The sequence below is a fragment of the Pseudorasbora parva genome, chromosome 24 (assembly GCF_024679245.1).
Source record: "Pseudorasbora parva isolate DD20220531a chromosome 24, ASM2467924v1, whole genome shotgun sequence".
In the NCBI taxonomy this organism is placed as follows: domain Eukaryota; kingdom Metazoa; phylum Chordata; class Actinopteri; order Cypriniformes; family Gobionidae; genus Pseudorasbora; species Pseudorasbora parva.
In genome coordinates, this window is record NC_090195.1 from 28,672,805 (window position 1) to 28,695,532 (window position 22,728).

Sequence of the window (22,728 nt, forward strand, 5' to 3'; positions counted from 1 at the left end):
ATGTTCCCATATCACACGATTGTATAAAACAAAATTCAAAGTCAAAGTGCCGTTCATAGAGCAGGATAAACGCAGCGTACATTCGTCAGTGGCTGCGCTGTGCGGATATTCGCCTTTTGCAGTTCCATGCGCTCAAATATTAAATAAATACATCGAAAAAAGCGCCTTATATGGAGGGAAGGTCTCTCTCGTTTTGGCCTGTCAATTCAGAAAACAAACCATTGGGCTGCTGTCGCTGCATGTTGTCAGTGGCACACAAAAAAAAAAGAAAAAAAAGAAAACCTATCGGCCCCAAAGTGCGTCGGCCCACCGGGAAAATGCCCGGTATGCCAGATTACCAATCCAGCCCTGGTAGACTGTTAGGTTATGGTTTTGTCACAGGGCTCCGCCACATTCGGCTCCACCGGAGACTCTCGGCCTTGCGGCTTCACCAGGTTCCCTCATCCCACCGGCTCCCCCTTGGTCTGGCAACATTCTGCTTCTACCACATACTTGCGGGCCATCCGCTGCGCTCCGCCAGCTTACAACTTAAACATGGTTTGTGTAGTAAGTTATTTGCATGTTATATTTCTGTGATTTACCACCCATTAAGTAAACTGCACAATATAATTAATGTTTAATTAGTGTTGGATTTACAGTTTTGAGTAATAAACTGTTAAAATTGGACAATTTGACCCCCTGTTCTAAAGTGAAAAGTATATACAAATAAATGATTGATTAGTATGGCAATCATTGAGTGATGTTCAAAAGAATAAGCCAGTAATTTGGCTAAATTACCAGTAATACAGTACTACTAAAGACCATATGGTTTGTTAAAGCGTAGCTGCTGTAAAATAATGGCTAATATTCCTTTACAGTTAGGCATTAACTACTGGTGTGTTAATGCTTTATTCCGCAAGATTATGGACCCACAGGCTAATACATTATTGCCTGGTTTCACAGGCAAGGTTTAAACCTAGTCTAGTTTATCAGCAACTGTCTTAACTGAAAACAACTTCCACTGACATGTCTTAAAATATTGCCATTGTTTTGTCTCAAGGTGCACACCAGTAGTTTTTTTTTCTTTTTTCTTTCTAAGGCACATTTATATAAACTGCTTAAATGTCCCAGTTTAACTGAGCCTTAATCCTGCCTTAATCTAAGCCCTGTCTTTGAAACTAGGCCTATTAAAATCAAAAGTTGTATCTTTAGTTGTATATTATTTATTGGACTAGAACTAACATGACAGGACTGTGGTCTTACATTATATTATCTATTTATTTTGGGACAAAACAGATCATAAAGTGTTAACATATAATTTGTTTATTTTTATAATAGATATTCCTTTATTTTAAATGAATAAAATGATTCATAATATTACAAATCGGCCAAAATATGTACTTGACTGGTTGTTACTCTACATTCTGGACAATTTCTGTGGTACACACTCATCAAAGTAGTGTGGTACATATATAATGCCTCATTTCAGTATTGATGAAATCTCTGTGACATTTATGCTCTGACCTGATAATAATCCAGAAAAATTAATAGCATTTGCCAGTGATATACTCACTCCCTCGCAACCCAAATACAGGGTCATCAGCTGCGGCCTGATCCTGCAATTAAAGAAGACGAGCTATTTCTGCCTAATGATGTTTGTCACATGGGCAGAGGATGTGTCTTTGTTAAAGTGTAGCCTCCAGTCTTGTCTGTACAGCCTTCGGTGTAGCAGTGCTTGCTTTAATTGGGTGTATAGAGAATGAATCAGTCTATGATTTAACCAGGAAATGACTTGAAGACTGAAATACATGTGGCTGGGAATACACTTTCTTTTTTAGACACATATCATCAGGTGACACTGAGGCAGAATTTTAATTAAGCCAAAACATAAGAGCTGGTCTTTAAGGAATATTCTTTGTTATCCTCAACTTAATGTCTACGAGCAGCATCTGTGGCATGTAGTCAATTATCACAGACAATTATTTTGACTTCTCACTTGTTCTTAAAGAGGTCTTGACATTAATCAAATTTTCTTAGATTTTTTGACATATAAGAGGTTATTGTACTACAGATATAAAAAGAGCATTTGTTAAAAACCAACCTGCTAAAACAACTAATTTTCTACTTCCTCTACATTGTGATTTCACAGCATTTAACCGTCTTTGCAACAACACATCATTCTCTACTTTATTTTATTTTTTTAAGATGCAATGATGTTAGACATTCATAACACAGGGCATTTATTGAAACAGGAAACAGAGCACCCAAACTGATCATACAACAAGAACAACCTTTAAAACAGTTTTTAGCTGAAATTTTGACCATTCTTCTAGAAGTGCATTTGTGAGGTCAGGCACTGATGTTGGACGAGAAGGCCTGGCTCGCAGTCTCCACTCTAATTCATCCCAAATGTGTTCTATCGAGTTGATGTCAGGACTCTGTATAGGCCAGTCAAGTTCATCCACACCAAGCTCACTCATCCATGTCTTTATGGACTTTGATTTGTGCACTGGTGTGCATTCACGTTGGGAGTTGGGAGCATGGAAATGTCAAACATGTCTTGGTATACTAAAGCATTAAAAATTCACATTCACTGGAATTAAGGGTGCATGTCCAAACACTGAAAACAACCCCTCACCATAATCCTCCATTCACCAAACTTTACACTTGGCACAATGCAATCAGGCAAGTACCGTTCTCCTGGCAACCTCCAAACCTATCATGGTTTCACGCTTGAATTCACTGAGCTCCGGAGAGCAACCCATTCTTTCACAAATGTGCCTAAGTGCTGGATTTTATACACCTTTGGCCATGGAAGTGATTGGAACACCCAAATTAAAAGATTTGGAGGTGTGTAATTATATTTTTGGCAATATAGTGTATTTTAATTTAACTAAATTTTGCATAAATAGCAAGAAATAGAAAGTTTCAATAGAAATTACATTAAAGTGTATTTAGTTTATATATATATATATATATATATATATATATATATATATATATATATATATATATATATATATATATATATATATATATATATATAAAATGCTTGTCAGTACATTCTGCAGTACACTTTAACCATATTTCAAAGACAATAGAAGTATGAAATTACATATAAAGATGTACTTTAGATGTGCTTTAATGTTAATCTGGCTCAGCCGGTATGGTTTTATTCTCCACTGTGGGGCTGATAACGGAGCTCTTTGCAATGTAATACAAGTCCGTCAGTGGTTGCCTTGGTAACATAACAGTTTACAGACAATATACCAAACGTGCTGAGAACGGTTTGTAATTGTGCTGTGTCAAATCATGCTCTAGTGGAAAAATAACTAGGACCGTTCGACCAGACCCAAACTCATGCTATTGGTTGTCACAGTTTGCCAGGATGGGCTGATTGAGATATTTTGAAAGCACCACATGGACAAATTGTTTAAACTTTTCATGGGAATCAACCAATGAATAACTTACTTATAGCTGTCTCTGCATATTAAGCTATATTCAAAAGTACTGAAAATATTCCACAGAGACTTGATGAGCACACAGAAACATACTGCGCAGACTGGGGAAGCTGTAGAAAGACACCTGGAGGTCTATTTCCTGTTGTGATTAATCTTTTGTTTATAATATCAACCTGGAAACTGCTAGACATCAGCATATGGAGCAGATGGGTTTGGTTGTTTTTATTCTCACCCTCAGCTGGTGTAGAACCCACCCGAGGACTCGCATTAGCTCCAGCACAGCTTAATAGCCGGTCTGAGGCCAGATCTCAGGGCACATTGTCTCTCAGTACGGCCAACGTTTGACCCCACAGGCTCGCCAACCGCTCCGTCCCAGTGCACGTGTCTGCTTTTCTCTGTTCCTGGATCTGTCGGCCCGCAGATGCAGGAGTGATGGGCTGCGTGCTGTGAGCTGCTATTCTATGTTTAGCAGCACTTTCAAAGGCCCTCCTGCTGTTTAGACCGTCACAAAAATAGATCTACACCACAGCGTTGTTGTTTCTCTACTCCCAGGCCAATTTGAGGTAGAGCTGTTTGCTTATGTTGGCATGTTCTCCAAATTCTGCCTGTGAGAGAACATAAAATTGTCAAACAAACAATGTAAAACTAATTAAATCAATCTGCTATGTGGATAATAAAGGCATAGTAAATGAAACACTAGACTAGACTTCGTTTTTCACACTAGACTCTGTTTGACGTCAGTTCAGGAGCAATATTCTTTTCAGTTCCTTTCAGAACATAGGACACAAATACAATTTCGTTTTCACTTTATTTTGATAGTTTTTTTTTTTTTTTACACATTCTGTTGACTATAACGTTGCACTGTCATTAGTGTTTTGTAGTGTATTAGAAGACTCGTAGGTTTATGTTCAGAATAAGTTGACGTACTTACAAAGTTACTTATAGTCTGTAGAATGTCTGTTGGAGGACCATCACAATAAAGAGATATTCAGATATTAAGCAGACAGTCTACTAATACTATAATGAGAGTTAGTTGACATGTAGTAGCAAAGTTACTATTACGATTCTAAATCATTTAATACGGTCAGTCCCGCCGCTGGCCGTCTTGATGCCCTAAGCTTAACTGTGCATTAACACCGCCAGAGGCAAGAGCGTCAAGGTGACTGGAGGTCATTCATTTTCAATGGGAGTCTGCGGCAAGCTCCGGTGAGAGCGGTGCGGCACGTCATGGACGATTTGGGCGTCGAAGAGAGTTGAAATCAGCTCAACGTTATGGTAATGAGTTATGACGCGGTTCGGCGGCAACCGATGGCAAGTAGAAATGTGAAATTATTTGTTTAATTTGGTGCTTTCAAGACTGAGAAAAGACAGAAAATGTATTTTATCTCATGGGGATGAAAGACAACAATTCCCAGAATGCTTTGCATTCTTGAGAAGCACAATCATTTGAATATACTCCAGGGTTTCTACGGATACAAAGCCATATGCTAATCGCTGAAATAACCCTTTAAGTATATTATTTTAAAAGTATGCTTCTTTTACCTTTTGTGATTTGTTCTGATTTCAAAATACATTTTTCATATCAGCTGATATAATTTCATTCATCTCACAGCAGATTGGTTTGGCTCAGGTTTAAAACTCTGAAATGCCTGATCAAATAGAAAATATACTTCTAGAATGCAGGATGCTGATAAAAATGGGTGGTCACTGATGCACTTTTGTGTCATTTGAAACGGTGGAAAAAAAAGATTGCTATGACATCTGCAGTGCCACAACTAATAGAGTAAACAAAGTATGTCTACAGTGACTCACAGCTTGTAGTGGTGGAATTGATCTAATTTGGCAAGCCATAAATCACACTGACCCAAGATGTCCACCTGTTTTTCTCATGTTCTCCCTGTCTCTCAGTCTTTTTGTGAATGTCAAAGGCACAGTTGTGGCAGCTGTCAGTCAGTGAGTATGTGTCTGTGTGACAGGCTAATTGGCCCAGTGACACCGCTCACACTAAGAGCTAGAGGTTTTTAATGGCGAGCATCATACTGTCATGCCAGGAGGCCCATTCGCACACACAGTCCCAGCAAACATTTTGACCAAGACGTTGCAACTACATGCCAACTAACTCTCATTAGAGTATTAGTAGACTGCAGTAGACTGTTAGGTTAGGGTTAGGTGTTAAGCTGCATTCACACCTGGGTGTTGTCATAGTTTTTTTCACTGTGCTGTTTTTCAACTTCTGCTGCAAGCCACAGTAGTGACCCAGTAGTGCAGCTGTACTAAATTAAGCCACAACACAATGAAATTGCCACAACACAACGGAAATTCTCCCGACCAGAAGGGGGCTCTCGGAGTGCGGTAAAGTTAGTTTTCCTTGCAATTGTTCTATAGATTGGCCAGTTTTACCTAGATATAAACTCAACGATCAGTTTTAAGTGTGTAACCATTGTATATCGACATGAAATATCAGTTCAAAATCACCTATATGCATTATAGCTGCATATTTATACTCGTGAATGCTTTTACCTGCTATCATTGCATTTGATGCCCAAGGGAATGTCTGCCAATTTCACCATGCAGTTGAAACATTAATTGTATAAATTAAAATTATTTTTAACATTTAAAAACAGGCTTGTTAAAATTCCACAGCTTGCAGTATTGTATACTCGACTCAATAATGCACAACACTGGAATTTGAACATTTAAACAAAACAAAACAAATGTTGATATACAATGGTTACACTTAAAACTGATCCGTTGTGTTGTTGCGATTCTGTTGTGCCTCTCTTCCATTGTGTTGTGGCTTGTTTCTGTTGTGTTGTGGCTTGTTTCCGTTGTGTTGTGGCTTGTTTCCGTTGTGTTGTGGCTTGTTTCTGTTGTGTTGTGGCTTGTTTCCGTTGTGTTGTGGCTTGTTTCTGTTGTGTTGTGGTGATTCCGTTGTGTTGTGGCTTGTTTCTGTTGTGTTGTGGCTTGTTTCTGTTGTGTTGTGGCTTGTTTCCATTGTGTTGTGGCTTGTTTCTGTTGTGTTGTGGCTTGTTTCCGTTGTGTTGTGGCTTGTTTCCGTTGTGTTGTGGCTTGTTTCTGTTGTGTTGTGGTGATTCCGTTGTGTTGTGGCTTGTTTCTGTTGTGTTGTGGCTTGTTTGTGCTGTGGCTTGTTTCTGTTGTGTTGTGGCTTGTTTGTGCTGTGGCTTGTTTCTGTTGTGTTGTGGCTTGTTTCCGTTGTGTTGTGGCTTGTTTCTGTTGTGTTGTGGCTTGTTTCCGTTGTGTTGTGGCTTGTTTCTTTTGTGTTGTGGTGATTCCGTTGTGTTGTGGCTTGTTTCTGTTGTGTTGTGGTGATTCCGTTGTGTTGTGGCTTGTTTCTGTTGTGTTGTGGCTTGTTTCTATTGTGTTGTGGTGATTCCGTTGTGTTGTGGCTTGTTTCTATTGTGTTGTAGTGATTCCGTAGTGTTGTGGCTTGTTTCTGTTGTGTTGTGGTGATTCCGTTGTGTTGTGGCTTGTTTCAGTTGTGTTGTGGTGATTCCGTTGTGTTGTGGCTTGTTTCTATTGTGTTGTGGCTGGTTTCCGTTGTGTTGTGGCTTGTTTCCATTGTGTTGTGGCTAGTTTCTGTTGCGTTGTGGCTAGTTTCTGTTGTGTTATGACGATTTCATAGTGTTGTGGTTTAATTCCGTTGTATTGTGGCTTAATTTAGTACGGCTGCACTACTGGGCCACCGAAGTGACGACACAATTCACAAAACCCCACACATTCAGTTCAGCAATGCATGACATCACCCATTCAAAGTAAATGAGAAGTGTTAACCCAGACACATGCACTGTGTAAATGCACTATTTACTTTTGTTATGTTGTGTGCACACCAAAAGAAGTGAATATTTGTGGGATTACTTGTTTTCACATCACTTTGCAAGAATAAAAATTTCCCACTCAAGTTTGAATTTTTCATCTTGAGTGGAAGAGCCAAATAACGCTCGTTCATGGCATTCACATCGCCCAATTCGCTTCACCCGGTACTAAATCATGCCTATTCACATCTTTCTATAAACTTTGTATGTAATCTACTCACGCAAATGGTTACATTTGCTTTTGCGAAGCAAAAATTTGCCTCACGTTACTTACTCTAGTTTACCCACGGGATAACTTGTTTTTCGCGTCACTCGCGCAAATAAAAACATTGCACAATAAGGAGTGTTTGTATGCACATTGACCAGTTTTATTTTGGGGATAACAACTTTTGCTGCTCTGTACCTGTTGTGGAAATCCCAAATACACCGGAAAGCCAAATGCAGACGTGTCTGTGATCAGAGCACCATCCAGAGGTGCACAGAACTGTGAATTTCACGTTTACTCCACAAACTGCGCCTGGAAGACAGCTACATTCAGCACTACTTGAGAATGATGAGTGTCCAGTTTGATAACCTGTCAAACCAGACATGTCAATAAGCTCTTCAATGATTGGCTTGCACGACAACACGTCATGCAAATTTTCTGTACAAGTTGATATTTTTATATGAATATCATGCGTTTCCGGCAAACGCATCGACCACTTTGCGTCATTCGCATTGCCCGGTGTAAATCTGTGTTGATTCACGTCTTTGCATTGACTTTGTATGCAGTCTTCTCATGCAAATAATTACATTTGTGTTTGGTGTGGACACACCATTAGGGTTAAGGTAAGTTGACATCAGTTGGCATGTAGTTGCAAAGTTACTTATGTATATTAGAATGTCTGTTGGAGAACCATCAGAATAAAGTATTAACAGATATTAATCAGACAGTCTACTAATACTCTAATGAGTATTAGTTGACATGTAGATACTTCTAATTGGTAGAATGTCTAAAATGGTCCTCCAAAATAAAGTGTTACCAAATATACTTTTAAGATTTGAGGTGCAGCACATTCAATTCACTCACCTGTGTTACTTTGTCTTTTGTGGAACACAAAAGGTACATTTTGAGTTGACTTATACAATATTTAGACTAGATTATTGTCTAGTGTTTAATCATAGAAGCATCCATTGGTTGTTTAGAAAAAAGATGGATACTTTCTTCAGTTTTGTGCATACGGGCATAATTGAGCTACTTTATCTAAAACAATCCTTATATCTCTAGTCTTAGTCAATCAAACATTCTTTCTAACGTTCTCTCTCTGATTAAAAGTGAACAGCGTGAAGGTGTGTAGAGCCACTGAAATCATCCTGTATCCTCCCAGCGGCTTAGATCTGCCAGTGTCTGTGTCTCCGATGTGTCTGTCTGGCTTTAATTAGGATAGAGTGTTCCCAGCTGAAGCTCTCACCTGCTCAATACCCGCCGTCAGCTTGTGCTCTATCAGAAGACCCTGTCCCTTCCTCTCAGCATGGGCCAGAGTCTGTTTCTCTCATTTCAGGCGAAAGCTGTTATCAGTTGTGTGATTCCTGAAGCTTTTATTGCAGGAATTGATTGAAGCTCAAGGGGTCAGTGCCCGGAGTACACCATGAATAATATTGGGAGGGTTGCTGTCTCTTTACTGCAAGTCAAGATACGCTTGATCTCTGCTTGGCTAAAGCCTAGTTCACACTGCCCGATTTTTGCCCCGATTTTGAGTCGCCGACAGGTTTTGTGAAATCGCCGACAAATGCCCGAGATCACAGGCAAATCGGTGCTCGTGCACGCGAGTGACAATCACGCAGTATGAATGATCAAAGACGCGATCAGAGAGAATCGCCGACGAGTCGCCGACGCCGGTGAGATATTTGGCATGCTAAATATCTGGACCTGTCGGCGATTCAAACTCCTGCTGTGTGAACAGCGTTCTGACTGAAAATTACACCGCCAGCCAATGAGAGAGTGAGATACAGGGCAGCAGGAGGTTCAGGGAGGAGTTATAAAGCAGAATTGCAGTATTTTAATAGATATATTTATAATTCTATCAAACAGAAATAAAGCCCAAACATTTGCACATCCAGCCACAACAGCAGCACATTACAAAATTATTTATTTACCTCAAACTGTCTTTGCAGAACAAAATCCTGGCTCCCTCTGTCTCTCCAACAATTTCTTCCGCCATAATCTTTTTTCTTTTTCTCCACAAATCAGCGCACATACAATTTGAAGCAAACTTTGTGCAGTTTATCATTTTTAATAACAATTCCAAGTCTCGCGCGAGAACTCCGGTCTGACGCACATGTGATCTCGCGTTGTTTACTTGTCACATCGCACGTGTGTTTGGGAAACGTAGTTTGAGCACCGGAGAGCGAGAGTTGTCGGCGATTCTTCCTCTTGTTCAGTCATGCAGTGTGAACTCCTCTGTCGTCAAACCATCGTGCAGTGTGAACACAGCAGTGACTGAATGATACCCCGGATAGTCATGCAGTTTGAATAGAGCAGTGACCCGACGAGTTTGAAAATCGTGCAGTCTGAACTAGGCTTAAGGGTGAAAGCCACGGTTCACAATGTGATGGCTAAATGGAGAATAAATATTTTTAAAAATGTAACGTTTTTTTTTTTTTTGTACAGAGTGGTTAAACAATGACCAATTGTTCAGCTTATATTTTGAATATTTGGTTACAGCGAATTGATTGAAAAGAGGAGTAAAAGAGTGTACTAGAACTATCAAATGTATAGTTAAATTATACAAGTGACCAAATAACCAATTGGAATTCTAACCTAAATTTGAGGTCATGATAAAATGGAGTCAGATAAAAGTACATTGGAATTAAATTACTTTGCTCCGTTGAAAAGCTAAATAACTTAGATACTATAGATAACTTCAACACCCATAATGCACTGAGTATGTTTCTGTCCAAGGCCTCTCCTAGCAGTCTGTTATGAATACGCTTGACCAAAGTTAAATACATCTTTACTTTATGCCCAGCACACATTGTATGATTTTGAGCTGTCCCAGACAGCTCAAAATCAGAAGAAAGATGACAAATCGTGGCAATTTCTGTGGTCATGACTCCTAAACGGTGGTCCTACATTGTACAGTGACGATAGGTTCAAAGGCCGTCGCAGTCATTGTCTTGCGAACAAAGATAGTCTGCAGTAATTTTCTGACAGATCATCTCACAGTTTCCTGCTAGGACCTAAGTTTACTGACTAGCCAATAAAAATGCTACATGAAATGACATATTGGTCAACGCATCATGGCGCAAAAACTTAAAACTACTAACCTCAACTTCCATTTACAGACTTGGTATGCCAAGATGGCCTCTTTCCCTAGCCATAAATCATGTTAACAATATGCTAAAACATGCTATCAACATGCTAGCTACGGTCATGTCCATATTTTCCTCTTTCATTTCCTCCTCTTTTTCCAGGGCACATTAAAAACCACAACTGCCAGAGTGTGATTCATCTTGCTCTGTTTTTTAACCACTAGTGCATGCTGATGACATTTTAGCTTGCTTCGTATTGTTCATCATCGTACAGTCTACATACATGCCATGCCGTACCCAAGTTTATTAGATCCATGTTTTACAGTGTGATTTGTAATGATCTTATAGTATTGCCGAAATCACGCAGTCTGTAGCAGGCATTAGTAGAAAATACTTCTTAGCAAACTTTCCATCACAATGGTATCGATTTGTATTGTTTCTTGGTGCAAGAATTCAAAGAGCACACACAGCAGGAGTGAGTTATTTTTTAGTTTCCAGTGAAGGATCCAGCGCTTTATAGGCAGTGGCTAGGCTGCAAAGAATTGTATCTAAATATGGAGAGAATGCAGCAAGGGAAAATCTGAAAAACCTCAGTGTTTGTAGTCAACATTTCAAACAGTGTTGCGTTTTGCATTATCCAGTGGAGTTTTGCTTACAAATAAACTGACATTTCTCAGCCAGAGTAACTTAATTTACTGCTTACATGGTAACAATACAAAGGGGGTTGAAAATCTGCAAAGTTACACATTTAATCAATTAAAAAGTTATAATTGAATACCTTTATAATAATAACAATAATAATTTTATATATATATATATATATATATATATATATATATATATATATATATATATATATATATATATATATATATAAATATATATATATATATATATGTTTTTTTTTTTTTTTTTTTTTTTTTTTTTTTAAATAAAGGCTGTTCTTTTTTATAATATTGGTAATCAGGGCTTAACATTAACATCCACCAACCAACCATTTATGGGTGGATCAGCTATGGTGTGTTTTATACAATCACTTCCACTGTATAGCCACAAATGCTGTTTCTAATATTCTTAGGCGTCTGGTGAAACACCAGAGTTTTGTTCAGAGCGCGCTCTCACTCACTGAAATCTGCACTCTCAAAGCAGCGATGTACGTGTGATGTACAAATAGAGAATCATTCATCATACAATGATTGACCATTTTTGTTCTAATTTAGCTGCGAAAATAGTTTCAAACAAAGACCACAGCAGAACCATAGAGCATCTGATGTGATGTCTCTAACTTCAATAGCATTTAGAGAGAATGACTTACAGTCATAAAACCAACTGTAAAGTGTTCATCTAGGTGTCCGGTATGATGCACACCTTTTAGATTTGTTATATTTAATCAAATAAACTGTCAAATTACATGAAAATATCTATTTGTATATCACTAGGCTACATGGGTTCATACACAAAATATGGTACACTCTAAAAAATATCCGTAAAAGTAGGGCACAATGTACTGTATTCATTTTATGGAGTTTTCTGTGTTCAATTGTACAGGTGTTTTACCTGTATTTTGAATTTTGAACTTTTATTTTTTTTACAGTGTAGATTTAAATGTGTCATAGCAGATAGAACATTGATGAGAAAAAAATCTTATTTTCTTTTCAGACAAGCAACTGTTAGTGTTTCTCTGTCCAGATTAAGAGCTTTACACACAACCTTATAAGAGCTAAATGGGTATATTTGATGGCCTGTCATGTTATATATTAGCCTAGAAATCTAGATGCACCCTAGCGCCAGCAAATCTAATCTGCCGCGAGTTTTGTCTAGCAACTCTCAATACAGTTCTGCACTGTAAAAACCTCTGGTTAGGCCAATCACATCCTGTATAGAGTTGGTGGGCGGGGCTTAACATAATGACGGCAGAGTTGCGCTTGTGTGGCAAACACAGAGGCTGGCAAACGGCGGTCTTTTAAATCAGCTTTGACCGCGACTCTGGAAGTCTTGGAGTTAAGCTTTTCTCTGAGAAAAGAACAAAGAACGGCACTGAAGTCATTCTTAAAAAGGCATGATGTGTTCGGAGTTTTGCCGACCGGTTAAAGCGAATGTTTAATCTTTCAACTAGCTCCGCTTCACGTTGCTCTGGTTGGTTGTAGCGCTATCCAATCGCGTGCTGAGGGAGTTTAAAAGACAACCGTTTATCCCGCCCCTCGGATTGAGCCCTGTCAATGGTGAGTTTCCAGACCAAACATCTTGATGGGGGTCTGGCTTGTCGGGCTAGTTATATTTCATGTAGACTTGATTTGGGTGTGTACAGTGGTCATTATAGCCAACAACAAATTTTCCAACAACAAATTTATGGCTAGTGAAAATGTGTGACTAGTAACTTTGGGAAACCACTAGCCACAGGAGCTAGTAAGCAACAAAAAAGAGAGTTAATGTGAAGCCCTGTTGGTAAAAATAAGAACGGTTTCTTGAGCAGTGAGCACCAGGTCAGGATATTAGAAATATTCTGAAGAATCATGTGACACTGAAGACTAGACTAATGATGCTGAAAAATTAGTTTTGTCATCAAACAAATTAACATAGATTAAGTATAACTTTTTGTTTTATTTCAATGCACAAGCTTTAATAAGAGATAGCATATGCACAGAAACCAGAAATAAAAGGCAGCAATAGATGGTATAAAGTCCAAATAGTGATAGATGCTATTTACACCAAAAGTAGTATTTCTTTGCAAGATAAATAGTAATTAGATGCTATTTATACTTTATTTTGATAGATGCATACTATTTTCACCTCTGTATTGTTGTATATTAAAAGGATGCAATAATAACATAAAATATAATACAATAACAATATAATAAACAATAAAATATTATATTTATTAAAATTATTAAATGAATGCCGTCTTAATGGGATAAAAAAAGCCCTTCACCTAATCCTACCCAATAAATGCTTTTATTTTTATTAAACATTTTGGCACTTTATTTCCACTTTTAGAACATTTTCGTAATGTTTATTGGAAGTAAATGCCTTTTCCCGATTTGTGATGAGAAAAGGGAGAAGAGAGAGCTCTGAAAAAGGCGGATTCGAACCAAAATCAATAACCTTGAGCCTCATGCTTTACGGACTATGCCACTGAAGACATTGAAATATGCACGTCTTTTTAAATATTGTTTGGCTCAACCTGGCATTGTTAGGTGGAGCTAATGCAAATAGCACTTACCAACAAGGAACTATTTCCACTTGGTGTAAATAGACACTAAAAAATGAGACTTTGGGCCAAATAACTCTCACTGTGCATCATCAACATAAACGTCTCACTCCAGATAACCTCCTTCTGTTTACTGTGTACTCAGTGTACTTAGGTCATTAAAGCAATCTTTTATGCTACATTTTGCCAGCCAACACAATTTTTAGTGTTGCTGCCAATGTTTTCCTCTTTACAACATACTGCTGAAAATGACTTATAATTTAAATATTTATAGTTTAGCTGTGAGCCCATAATGCTCTCTGACCTTTCCTTTCTGTTTTCAAACCCCGATCTGATATAGAAGCATGAAAGAGAAGTAGAGTCCTCTTTTCTCTAAAGATGGATTTGTGTACTGTAAAATTCTACCATTCTGTGCTTCATTAAGACTGATGTCGCTGCTGTTCTGCTCAAATTTGAAGCCTTTGGCCCTTCATAGCTTGTTAAGCATGTGTTGGATTGGATCGGTATTAAACATGTCTGCTTCAGGCCCTGGAATCTGCACTACAGTCATGAACACTCATGCCTAGTAAAGACTGTGATTTCGGCAATCTTATAAGATCATTACAAATCACACTGTACGACATGGATCTAATCAACTTGGGTACGACATGTATGTAGACTGTGCGTTGATCAATTCAGTAGATGAGCCTGTCTTTAATATTGTTTCTTGACATATGCAAGGAGATATGTGCCAAAACTGTCCTTGTTTGGATATTATTTATCAGCCAATAGTTTAAATCAGTTTGATCAAACTCGCACTGCTCAAATATTGAACCTGCTGAAAGCAGAAACAAAGCTTGCAGCTCTAGAGTCGGCAGCCCAGCCTCCCTAGTGGCTCTTTGCTATTAGTAGAAAGTTAGTCTTTTGTCTTTATTGACAAAGAAGAAACTGTGAAGATCCTATTATTGAGCAATAAAATACAAGCTATATAGGCTCTTTTTCCTCTCTCTTTTTTGTTGTTGTTGTTACTCATTTCTAAATCCTAGCTGCCTACAGAGATAGCTACAATACACCATCATAACTGAAAAAGAACCATTAGGCAGCAACTCGGTGCAGCACACAAAATGAGCAAGAGACAACAAGTTCTAGTAATATTCAATGTTAACATGATGTGAAGTGGCACAATATACAATAGTATAATTGTGTTTTATTGCTACTTTTCTGCATTGAATTAAATTGATTTTTTTTTTTTGGGGGGGGGGGGGGACTGGAGAGCACTGCTTTAAAATGCTATATAATCTATACAGATAATTAGGTTTTGGAACAGAGCTATATGCAAAGTGCAGTAGCACATTATCTGTACACTTTCTAGACATTCTATTAACTTTAGGAACTTTGCAACTATGTCAACTACCAGTTTATAAAAAAATTTAGTAGACTGCCTGCCTAATATCTACTTGATTTTGATGGTCTCCAAACATCTGACATTCTACTGACTATAAAGTAACTTTTAAGTACATGTCAACATATTCTACTGTTTAACAAACTATTATTATTCTACTAACACCTAAGCCTAACCTAATAGTCTACTAATACTCTAATGAGAGTTAGTTGACATACAGTTGCATATTTACTTATAGAATGTAGAATGTCTAAAGTGGACTATCAAAAATGTAGTCTTAAGCTCGGAACATCCTCTGCAAGAACAAAGAAATGTGTTCGTTTTCTCGAGGTGGCAAGAACACGAACAAAGTTCGCTCTTTCGTTCTTGCCAGTACATTCCATACTTCACGAGAAAAGCAGGTGCCGATCATCTGCGTTTCTCCGCATTAACCACGCCCAATTTAAATGTCTGACCAATCACACAATAGTTTCAAAAAAGTTCTGCTCAGATGATGTCAAAGTCAAAGTCAAGTTTATTTCTATAGCACATTTACAGATGGCTGAGCCACACCAAAGTGCTTCACAATAAAATACTAAGAGCAATAAGCATAACAAGGCATAGAAGAAAATAATAATTATAATATATAAAATCAAAAATGAAAAGCGCGATAAGGCAATAAGTGCGGGAGTTAAAATAACGTAAAAGAACAATTAGAAAAATAGACATTGGGCACTATACTGGCCCCTATAAAGAGACACTAATCAAATGCTAGTGAAAAAAGGTGAGTTTTCAAAAGAGACTTAAAAATGTTTATAGACTGGGCTGCACGGATGTTGAGGGGAAGGCAGTTCCAGAGTCTGGGGGCTGCTACTGCAAAGGCTCTGTCCCCCTTGGTTTTTAGTCTTGTTCTGGGCACTTCCAACAGCAGTAGGTCAGCTGACCGTAGTGCTCTGGATGGGATGTGGTGGTGGAGAAGCTCAGAAAGGTATGCGGGCGCCAATCCATGTAGGGATTTATATACTGTCAATAACAGTTTAAAATCAATGCGGAAGCGGATGGGGAGCCAGTGAAGCGATGCGAGGACCGGGTGATATGTGCACGCTTTTTTGTGCAAGTGAGGAGTCGAGCGGCTGAGTTCTGAACCAACTGCAGGCGGCGGAGCTGGGAAAGGTCAATGCCGGAGTATAGAGAGTTGCAATAGTCCAGTTGACATGTAATGAATGCATGGATAACTCTCTCTAGATCACTCTGGGGCAGATAGGCTTTAGTCTTAGCTATAGTTCTTAAGTGATAAAAGCTTTTCCTCACTACTGCACTGACCTGCTGCTCAAACTTAAACGCACTGTCAAAGATCACCCCCAGATTTCTGACAGAGGGCCTGACGTTAGAGGCTAAAGGGCCTAGGGCATCAGTTGAGAAGGCCGGGGAAGTTTTGCCAAAAATAATTGTTTCTGTCTTACCCGCATTGAGGATGAGGAAGTTAGAATCCATCCAAACCTTTATGTCAGACAAACAGTCAAGCAAAGAATGGATTGCAGCCTGTCCATCAGCTTTTAAGGGGAGATACAGCTGGACATCGTCTGCATAGCAGTGGAAGGAGATATTGTGTTTGACCAGAATTTCCCCAAGGGGTAAAATATACAACAAAAACAGGATAGGGCCCAGTATAGAGCCTTGAGGGACCCCACAGGTGAGGGGAGCTACAGAAGATGTGTATTCTCCCAACTTGACACAGAAGCTCCTGTCGGCCAGGTAGGACTGGAAAAACTTCAGGGACGTGCCCTTGATGCCTACGTGATGCTCAAGTCGAGACAGCAGAATCCTGTGATCCACCGTGTCAAAGGCTGCTGTGAGATCTAAAAGCACTAGGATCACCGGGCTGCCTGTGTCAGCGGCTAGGAGCAGGTCATTATGCACTCTCAGTAGAGCAGTCTCAGTGCTATGGGCTGTTCTGAAGCCAGACTGGAATTTCTCATAGATGTTGTTTTGAGATAAAAAGGAGTGGAGCTGGACATAAACTTCTCGCTCAAGGACTTTAGACAGAAAGGGCAGTTTGGAGATAGGCCTAAAGTTTGAGAGGATTGGGGGGTCAAGGTTTGGCTTCTTTAGTAGTGGCTGTACCACGGCATGCTTGAAGGCATCCGGGACGCACCCAGAGGAGAGAATGGCATTAATCAGTAGTAGAAGACTGGGAGCAACCGTGTCAAAAACTATAGCATCTTTAAGTAGACGGGAGGGCAAACAATCGGAAGGGCAGTTTGAGTGCTGCAGATGTCTGACTGCATCTGAAAGGGACGATAGGGTAATGGGCTCAAACTGCATGAGGACAGCTGGCTGGAGGAGGGGTGGGGGACGGGGGAGTGGGGGGGTTGAGAAATCAGTAGGCCGGAGTGCTGCAATCTTCTCAATGAAGAATTTTTGAAAGCTTTCACAGAGGGCTGGTGAGGGCAAAACAGGGGATCCATTGCTGGGATTTATAAGAGAATTTAGTGTATTAAAGAGAACCTTGGGTTTGTGACTGTTTCTGGAGATTATGAGGGAAATATACTGTGATTTGGCGGTTTTAGCGGCTCGGTGGTAATCCGCCAAGCAACTACGGAGGATTTGGAGGGACACATGGAGGCGGTCCTTCTGCCACTTGCGCTCCGCCTGCCTACAGGCACGTCTGAGTTCGCGTGTTGCATCGTTGAGCCATGGTGTAGAATGAACTTTTTTCCGTTTGGCCTTGAAAGGAGCTACAGAGTCCAGAATGCCGGTGCAAGCTGATGAGAACATAGAAAGAAGTTCATCAGCAGAACACTCAGTGCTATAGCTCGGATATAGCCTACCCAAAGGGGAGACGTTGAAAGCGGCTGAAAATTGCCCAGCAGTAGAGGAGTTGAGCATACGCGAGACCCGCTTGGAGACCCTGGGGGTACTGCCTGAGAATGGAACTGACACAGTGAACAGAATTGGGGAGTGATCGGAGAAGGACATAGCACAGATTTCATTCACAGAGACAGATACACCATATGATAACACTAGATCTAGTGTATGACCCTTTTCGTGTGTAGGGCCAGTGACAGATTGCTTAAGACTGAATGAGTCAAGGAGGTTCAAAAAGTCCCGGGTCAGAGACTGTGACTCACAACAAACATGGACATTAAAATCACCACAAATTAATATGTGATCATAATTAACCGAGCCCAGATAAAACATCAGCAAAGTCATGGATAAAGTCTCTGTTGAATTTAGGTGGGCGATACACAACTGCACACAAGACGGGGCAAGACTGAATAATTTCAAACAGTTGCAGCTCAAAGCTTGCCGGCCCAGTGTGTGGAATCTGCCGACAGTGAAACTGTGACTTGTAAACAGAGGCGATGCCTCCGCCCCTCCCAGTCACTCGGGGGGAATTAAAAAAGTTACAGTCAGGTGGAAGAAGTTCAGAGAAAGGCGTGTTTTCGCCGAAGGAGACCCAGGTCTCACACAGAAACATAAAGTCTAGCTCCCGAGAGATAAAAAAGTTGTTGAGCATGAATGTTTTGCTTGCCAGGGACCGTACATTTATCAAGGCCAACTGGAGGGTTAGCTTGTCACTAGCCGATGGTCCAATGCGGGGGGGGGGGGGGGGTTTCTCCAAACTACTGGATCAGGTCTGGCTGCCCGAGCCTCACAGAGATATAGGTCGCGAATGTTAAGCAGGGCTTGTCGATCGTAGTACAATAAAGCTGACACATCCAGGTGGATGCATAAAAACAGGGCTATAATAAACATCAAACAGAATGCCCGTGGAAGACGAATCGCCGAACAAACTGGCGCCATCTTGCCCACTGGGGTAGAGTTCGAGAACGATGCGTCGATGTGTCGAGAACAAGCTGCGAGAACTCCCAAACCAGGGCCGCTGGAACAAACTGACATCATTTTGTTCTTGCTTCCCTGGGAGCAAGAACTTTTTTCTCTGTTGTTGCGGAGAATGTTGAAGCCTTTAGTCTTAATCTCCAGGTCACTTGCAACCTGCAGGGTTTTTTTTTTTTTACTTTGTCAAATTGATAAACAAATAATGCATATCAGGTGTGTTTTTATGTTTTTATTTGATTTATGAAGCCACTGTAAACTGACACATTATATATATATATATATATATATATATATATATATATATATATATATATATATATATATATATATATATATATATATATATATACAAAACATATTTTGTCATATTTTGTACATGCAACTCAGTGCTATCGTAAATGGAACATTTTAGTATTTCTTACCAACCAATTTCAACCAATTACCCACTACATGCACTAGATTCATTGTGTTGACCATGTTTTCACCAAGGTTTAAATCATGCCAACTTTTAAAAATTTATTCAAATATCTTTTTAATCTTTTTTTTTTCTAAATTGTACTTGTCCTTTGAAGAACCCACAAACAAAAACTTAAACATAATGCAACATCAAGAGGTTTTTCATCACCATTAACAATTATATTTATTCGTGCACATACATCCATGCATAAGTATGTGGATTTTTACACCCTATGATGCTCTTTTCCAGATATATCGCATTGTCATGAATGTACAGTTTTGATATTTCCATCTTCTCTGTGTTTTCCACAGTGTTTGCCAATCCCAGGTCATGGATTTGTGCTGGACAAGTATAAATGTCACTGCAAAAGTGGCTTTTATCATCCAAGCAGAGTTGCAGTCAATGGCTTTAAAAGTAAGTACTATGATAAAATGTTATGGCTCAATGTACGCATATTGTGTTCGAATAAAACATTAAATTTCATGTAGTAGATGTTTTTTTATAATAAAAACCCAATTCCAAAAACAAATTGTGGATAAAAACAAAATGCAAAGAAAGGTTTAAATTTCAATATTTTATTCAGTATACAACATAGATGACATATCAAATGTTTAAAGTGAGAAAATGTATCATTTTAAGGGAAAAAATAAGTTGATTTTAAATTTCATGGCATCAACACAAAAAAAGGCCATGTTTACCACTGTGTGGCATCCCCTTTTCTTTTTATAACAGTCTGCAAACACATGGGGACTGAGGAGACAAGTTGCTCAAGTTTAGGAATAGGAATGTTGTCCCATTCTTGCTTCTAGTTGCTCAACTGTCTTAAATCTTCTCTGTCGCATCTTCCTCTTTATAATGCGCCACATGTTTTCTATGGGTGAAAGATCTGGACTGCAGGCTGGCCATTTCAGTACCCGGATCCTTCTTCAACGCAGCCCTGATGTTGTAATTGATGCCGTATGTGTGCGGTCTGTCATGCTGGAAAATGCAAGGTCTTTCCTGAAAGAGACGACGATGGGAGCATATTGTAATGAAGTTCATAGATATGGGAATGAAGGAGACAGGAACCAGCGAAGACTTTCATAAATAATAAACAAAACGAAAGTAACACAGGCAGCCCCTCACAGACGACTGCCCGCTCACATATAATAAAACATAAACAAAACACAAGTCAAATTCCAGGCCTGGTCCTCTCTCGTCTTGCACTGTCGTTGCTCCTCCTTTTATGCTCCCGTCACTCCTCTGTGAGATGAGAATGGTGTGTCACGCAGCTGGCGCTCATTACCACTCGTCACCAGCCCTCTCTCACAGTCCCTCGCCTCGCTGCTTGCCCCACGTATGTTGTTCTAGAACTTGGATATACCTTTAAGCATGGATGGTACCTTTCCAGATGTGTAAGCTGCCCATGCCACACACACTCATGCAACCCCATACCATTAGAGATGCAGTCTTCTGAACTGAGCGCTGATAACAACTTGGGTTGTCCTTGTCCTCTTTAGTCCGAATGGCATGCCGTCCCCGTTTTCCAAAAAGAACTTCAAATTTGGATTCGTCTGACCACAAAACAGTTTTCCACTTTGCCACAGTCCATTTTAAATGAGCCTTGGCGCAGAGAAAACGCCAGCGCTGCTGGATCATGTTTAGATATGCCTCTATTTTTTTTACCTATAGAGTTTTAGCCGGCGATGGCGAAGGGCACGGTGAATTGTATTCACGGCAATGTTTTCGGGAAGTATTCCTGAGCCCATGTTGTGATTTCCATTACAGTAATATTCCTGTATGTGATGCAGTGCCGTCTAAGGTCCTGAAGATCACGGGCATCCAGGATGGTTTTCCGGCCTTGACCCTCACGCACAGAGATTGTTCCAGATTCTCTGAATCTTTGGATGATATTATGCACTGTAGATGATTATAACTTTAAACTCTTTACATGTTTTTCTCGGAGAAACTCCTTTCTGATATTGCTCCACTATTTTTTACCACAGCATTGGGGGAATTGGTGATCCTCTTCCCATCTTGACTTCTGAGAGACAATGCCACTCTGAGAGTCTCTTTTTATACCCAGTCATGTTGCTAATTGACCGAATAAGTTGCAAATTGGTCCTCCAGCTGTTCCTTATACATTTAATTTTTCAGGCTTCTTATTGCTACCTGTCCCAACTTTTTTGGAATGTGTAGCTCTCATGAAATGCAAAATGTGCCAATATTTGGCATGACATTTCAAAATGTCTCACTTTCAACATTTGATATGTTATCTATAGTATATTGTGAATAAAATATAAGTTTATGAGATTTGTAAATTATTGCATTCCCTTTTTTTTTAGTCATAATGTGTACAGTGTCCTAACTTTTTTTGAATCGCGTTTCTATAATATATGCTCATGGAACGAACAAGATATCCACAAAAGATCCTATTATACACCCGGTGCAATGCAACGCCAGGCGCAGCGCAATTATGTTTTGCTAATTTTAGCATCCAGCCCCATGTTGTTTAAATAGCAAATGCACACGTGCCCATATGTGCGCCCATGGGCATGCTGGTCTGAAAACGAGGTGTGTTCAGGCGCATTGTTGGCGCGTTGCTGTTTTGAGGCAACTGAAAACGACTGCGCCATTGACCAAAAAAAAACCTAGTCTAAAGTCAATATGGCAGTATTTTTTGTGGTATTTAAAGGGCGCGTTAGTAATATTCGCCTATAGGTGGGTGCACAACATGCATACACTCTGCTTATTACACATGCAGGGACGTGCAACAGCACACAAACATTTTTAAATATTAAAAAACTAAAATATTCCTCTCTGGAGAAGCATTCAGTATTTCCACTAACAAATTTCGCCATGTAAATAGCGAATGCACCATGGTGTGAGCGCAACTGGCTTTTAAAGGGAATGGGAGATGAGAATCGGATTGGTTTATTGCACTTTACGACCAAAACACACCCATGACTCATTAATAGAATAGTGACAACCCTTTTGGACAACCTATTAAACTAGCAAAAGTTGATTCTGACACACCCTAAATGCAACTGCACCATATGCTTCAGACCATGCACTCATTAAGTTAAAATAGGGCCTTTAGTGTTAGTTGTTTATACACTCTAAAAAATGCTGGGTTAAAAACAACCCAAGTTGGGTTGAAAATGCACCAACCCAACAATTGGGTTGTTTTAACCCAATGGTTGAGTTGTTTTAACCCAATGGTTGAGTTGTTTTAACCCAGTGGTTGGGTTAAATGTTGCTTAAGACAACCCAATTGCTGGGTAAGAACAACTCAACCATTGGGTTAAAACAACCCA

The 22,728-nt window shown here is 39.5% G+C and overlaps 1 protein-coding gene across 2 annotated transcripts in view; it reads left to right on the forward strand.

The window, feature by feature from the left end:
• gpr158a (G protein-coupled receptor 158a) overlaps positions 1-22,728 on the forward strand; it is a 191,960-nt gene that overhangs the window by 59,124 nt on the left and 110,108 nt on the right. For both annotated transcript variants that reach the window (XM_067434785.1, XM_067434786.1), the window contains exon 3: positions 19,744-19,846. In XM_067434785.1, coding sequence (XP_067290886.1) covers positions 19,744-19,846 — 103 coding nt within the window. The remainder of the gene's footprint in view (positions 1-19,743; positions 19,847-22,728) is intronic.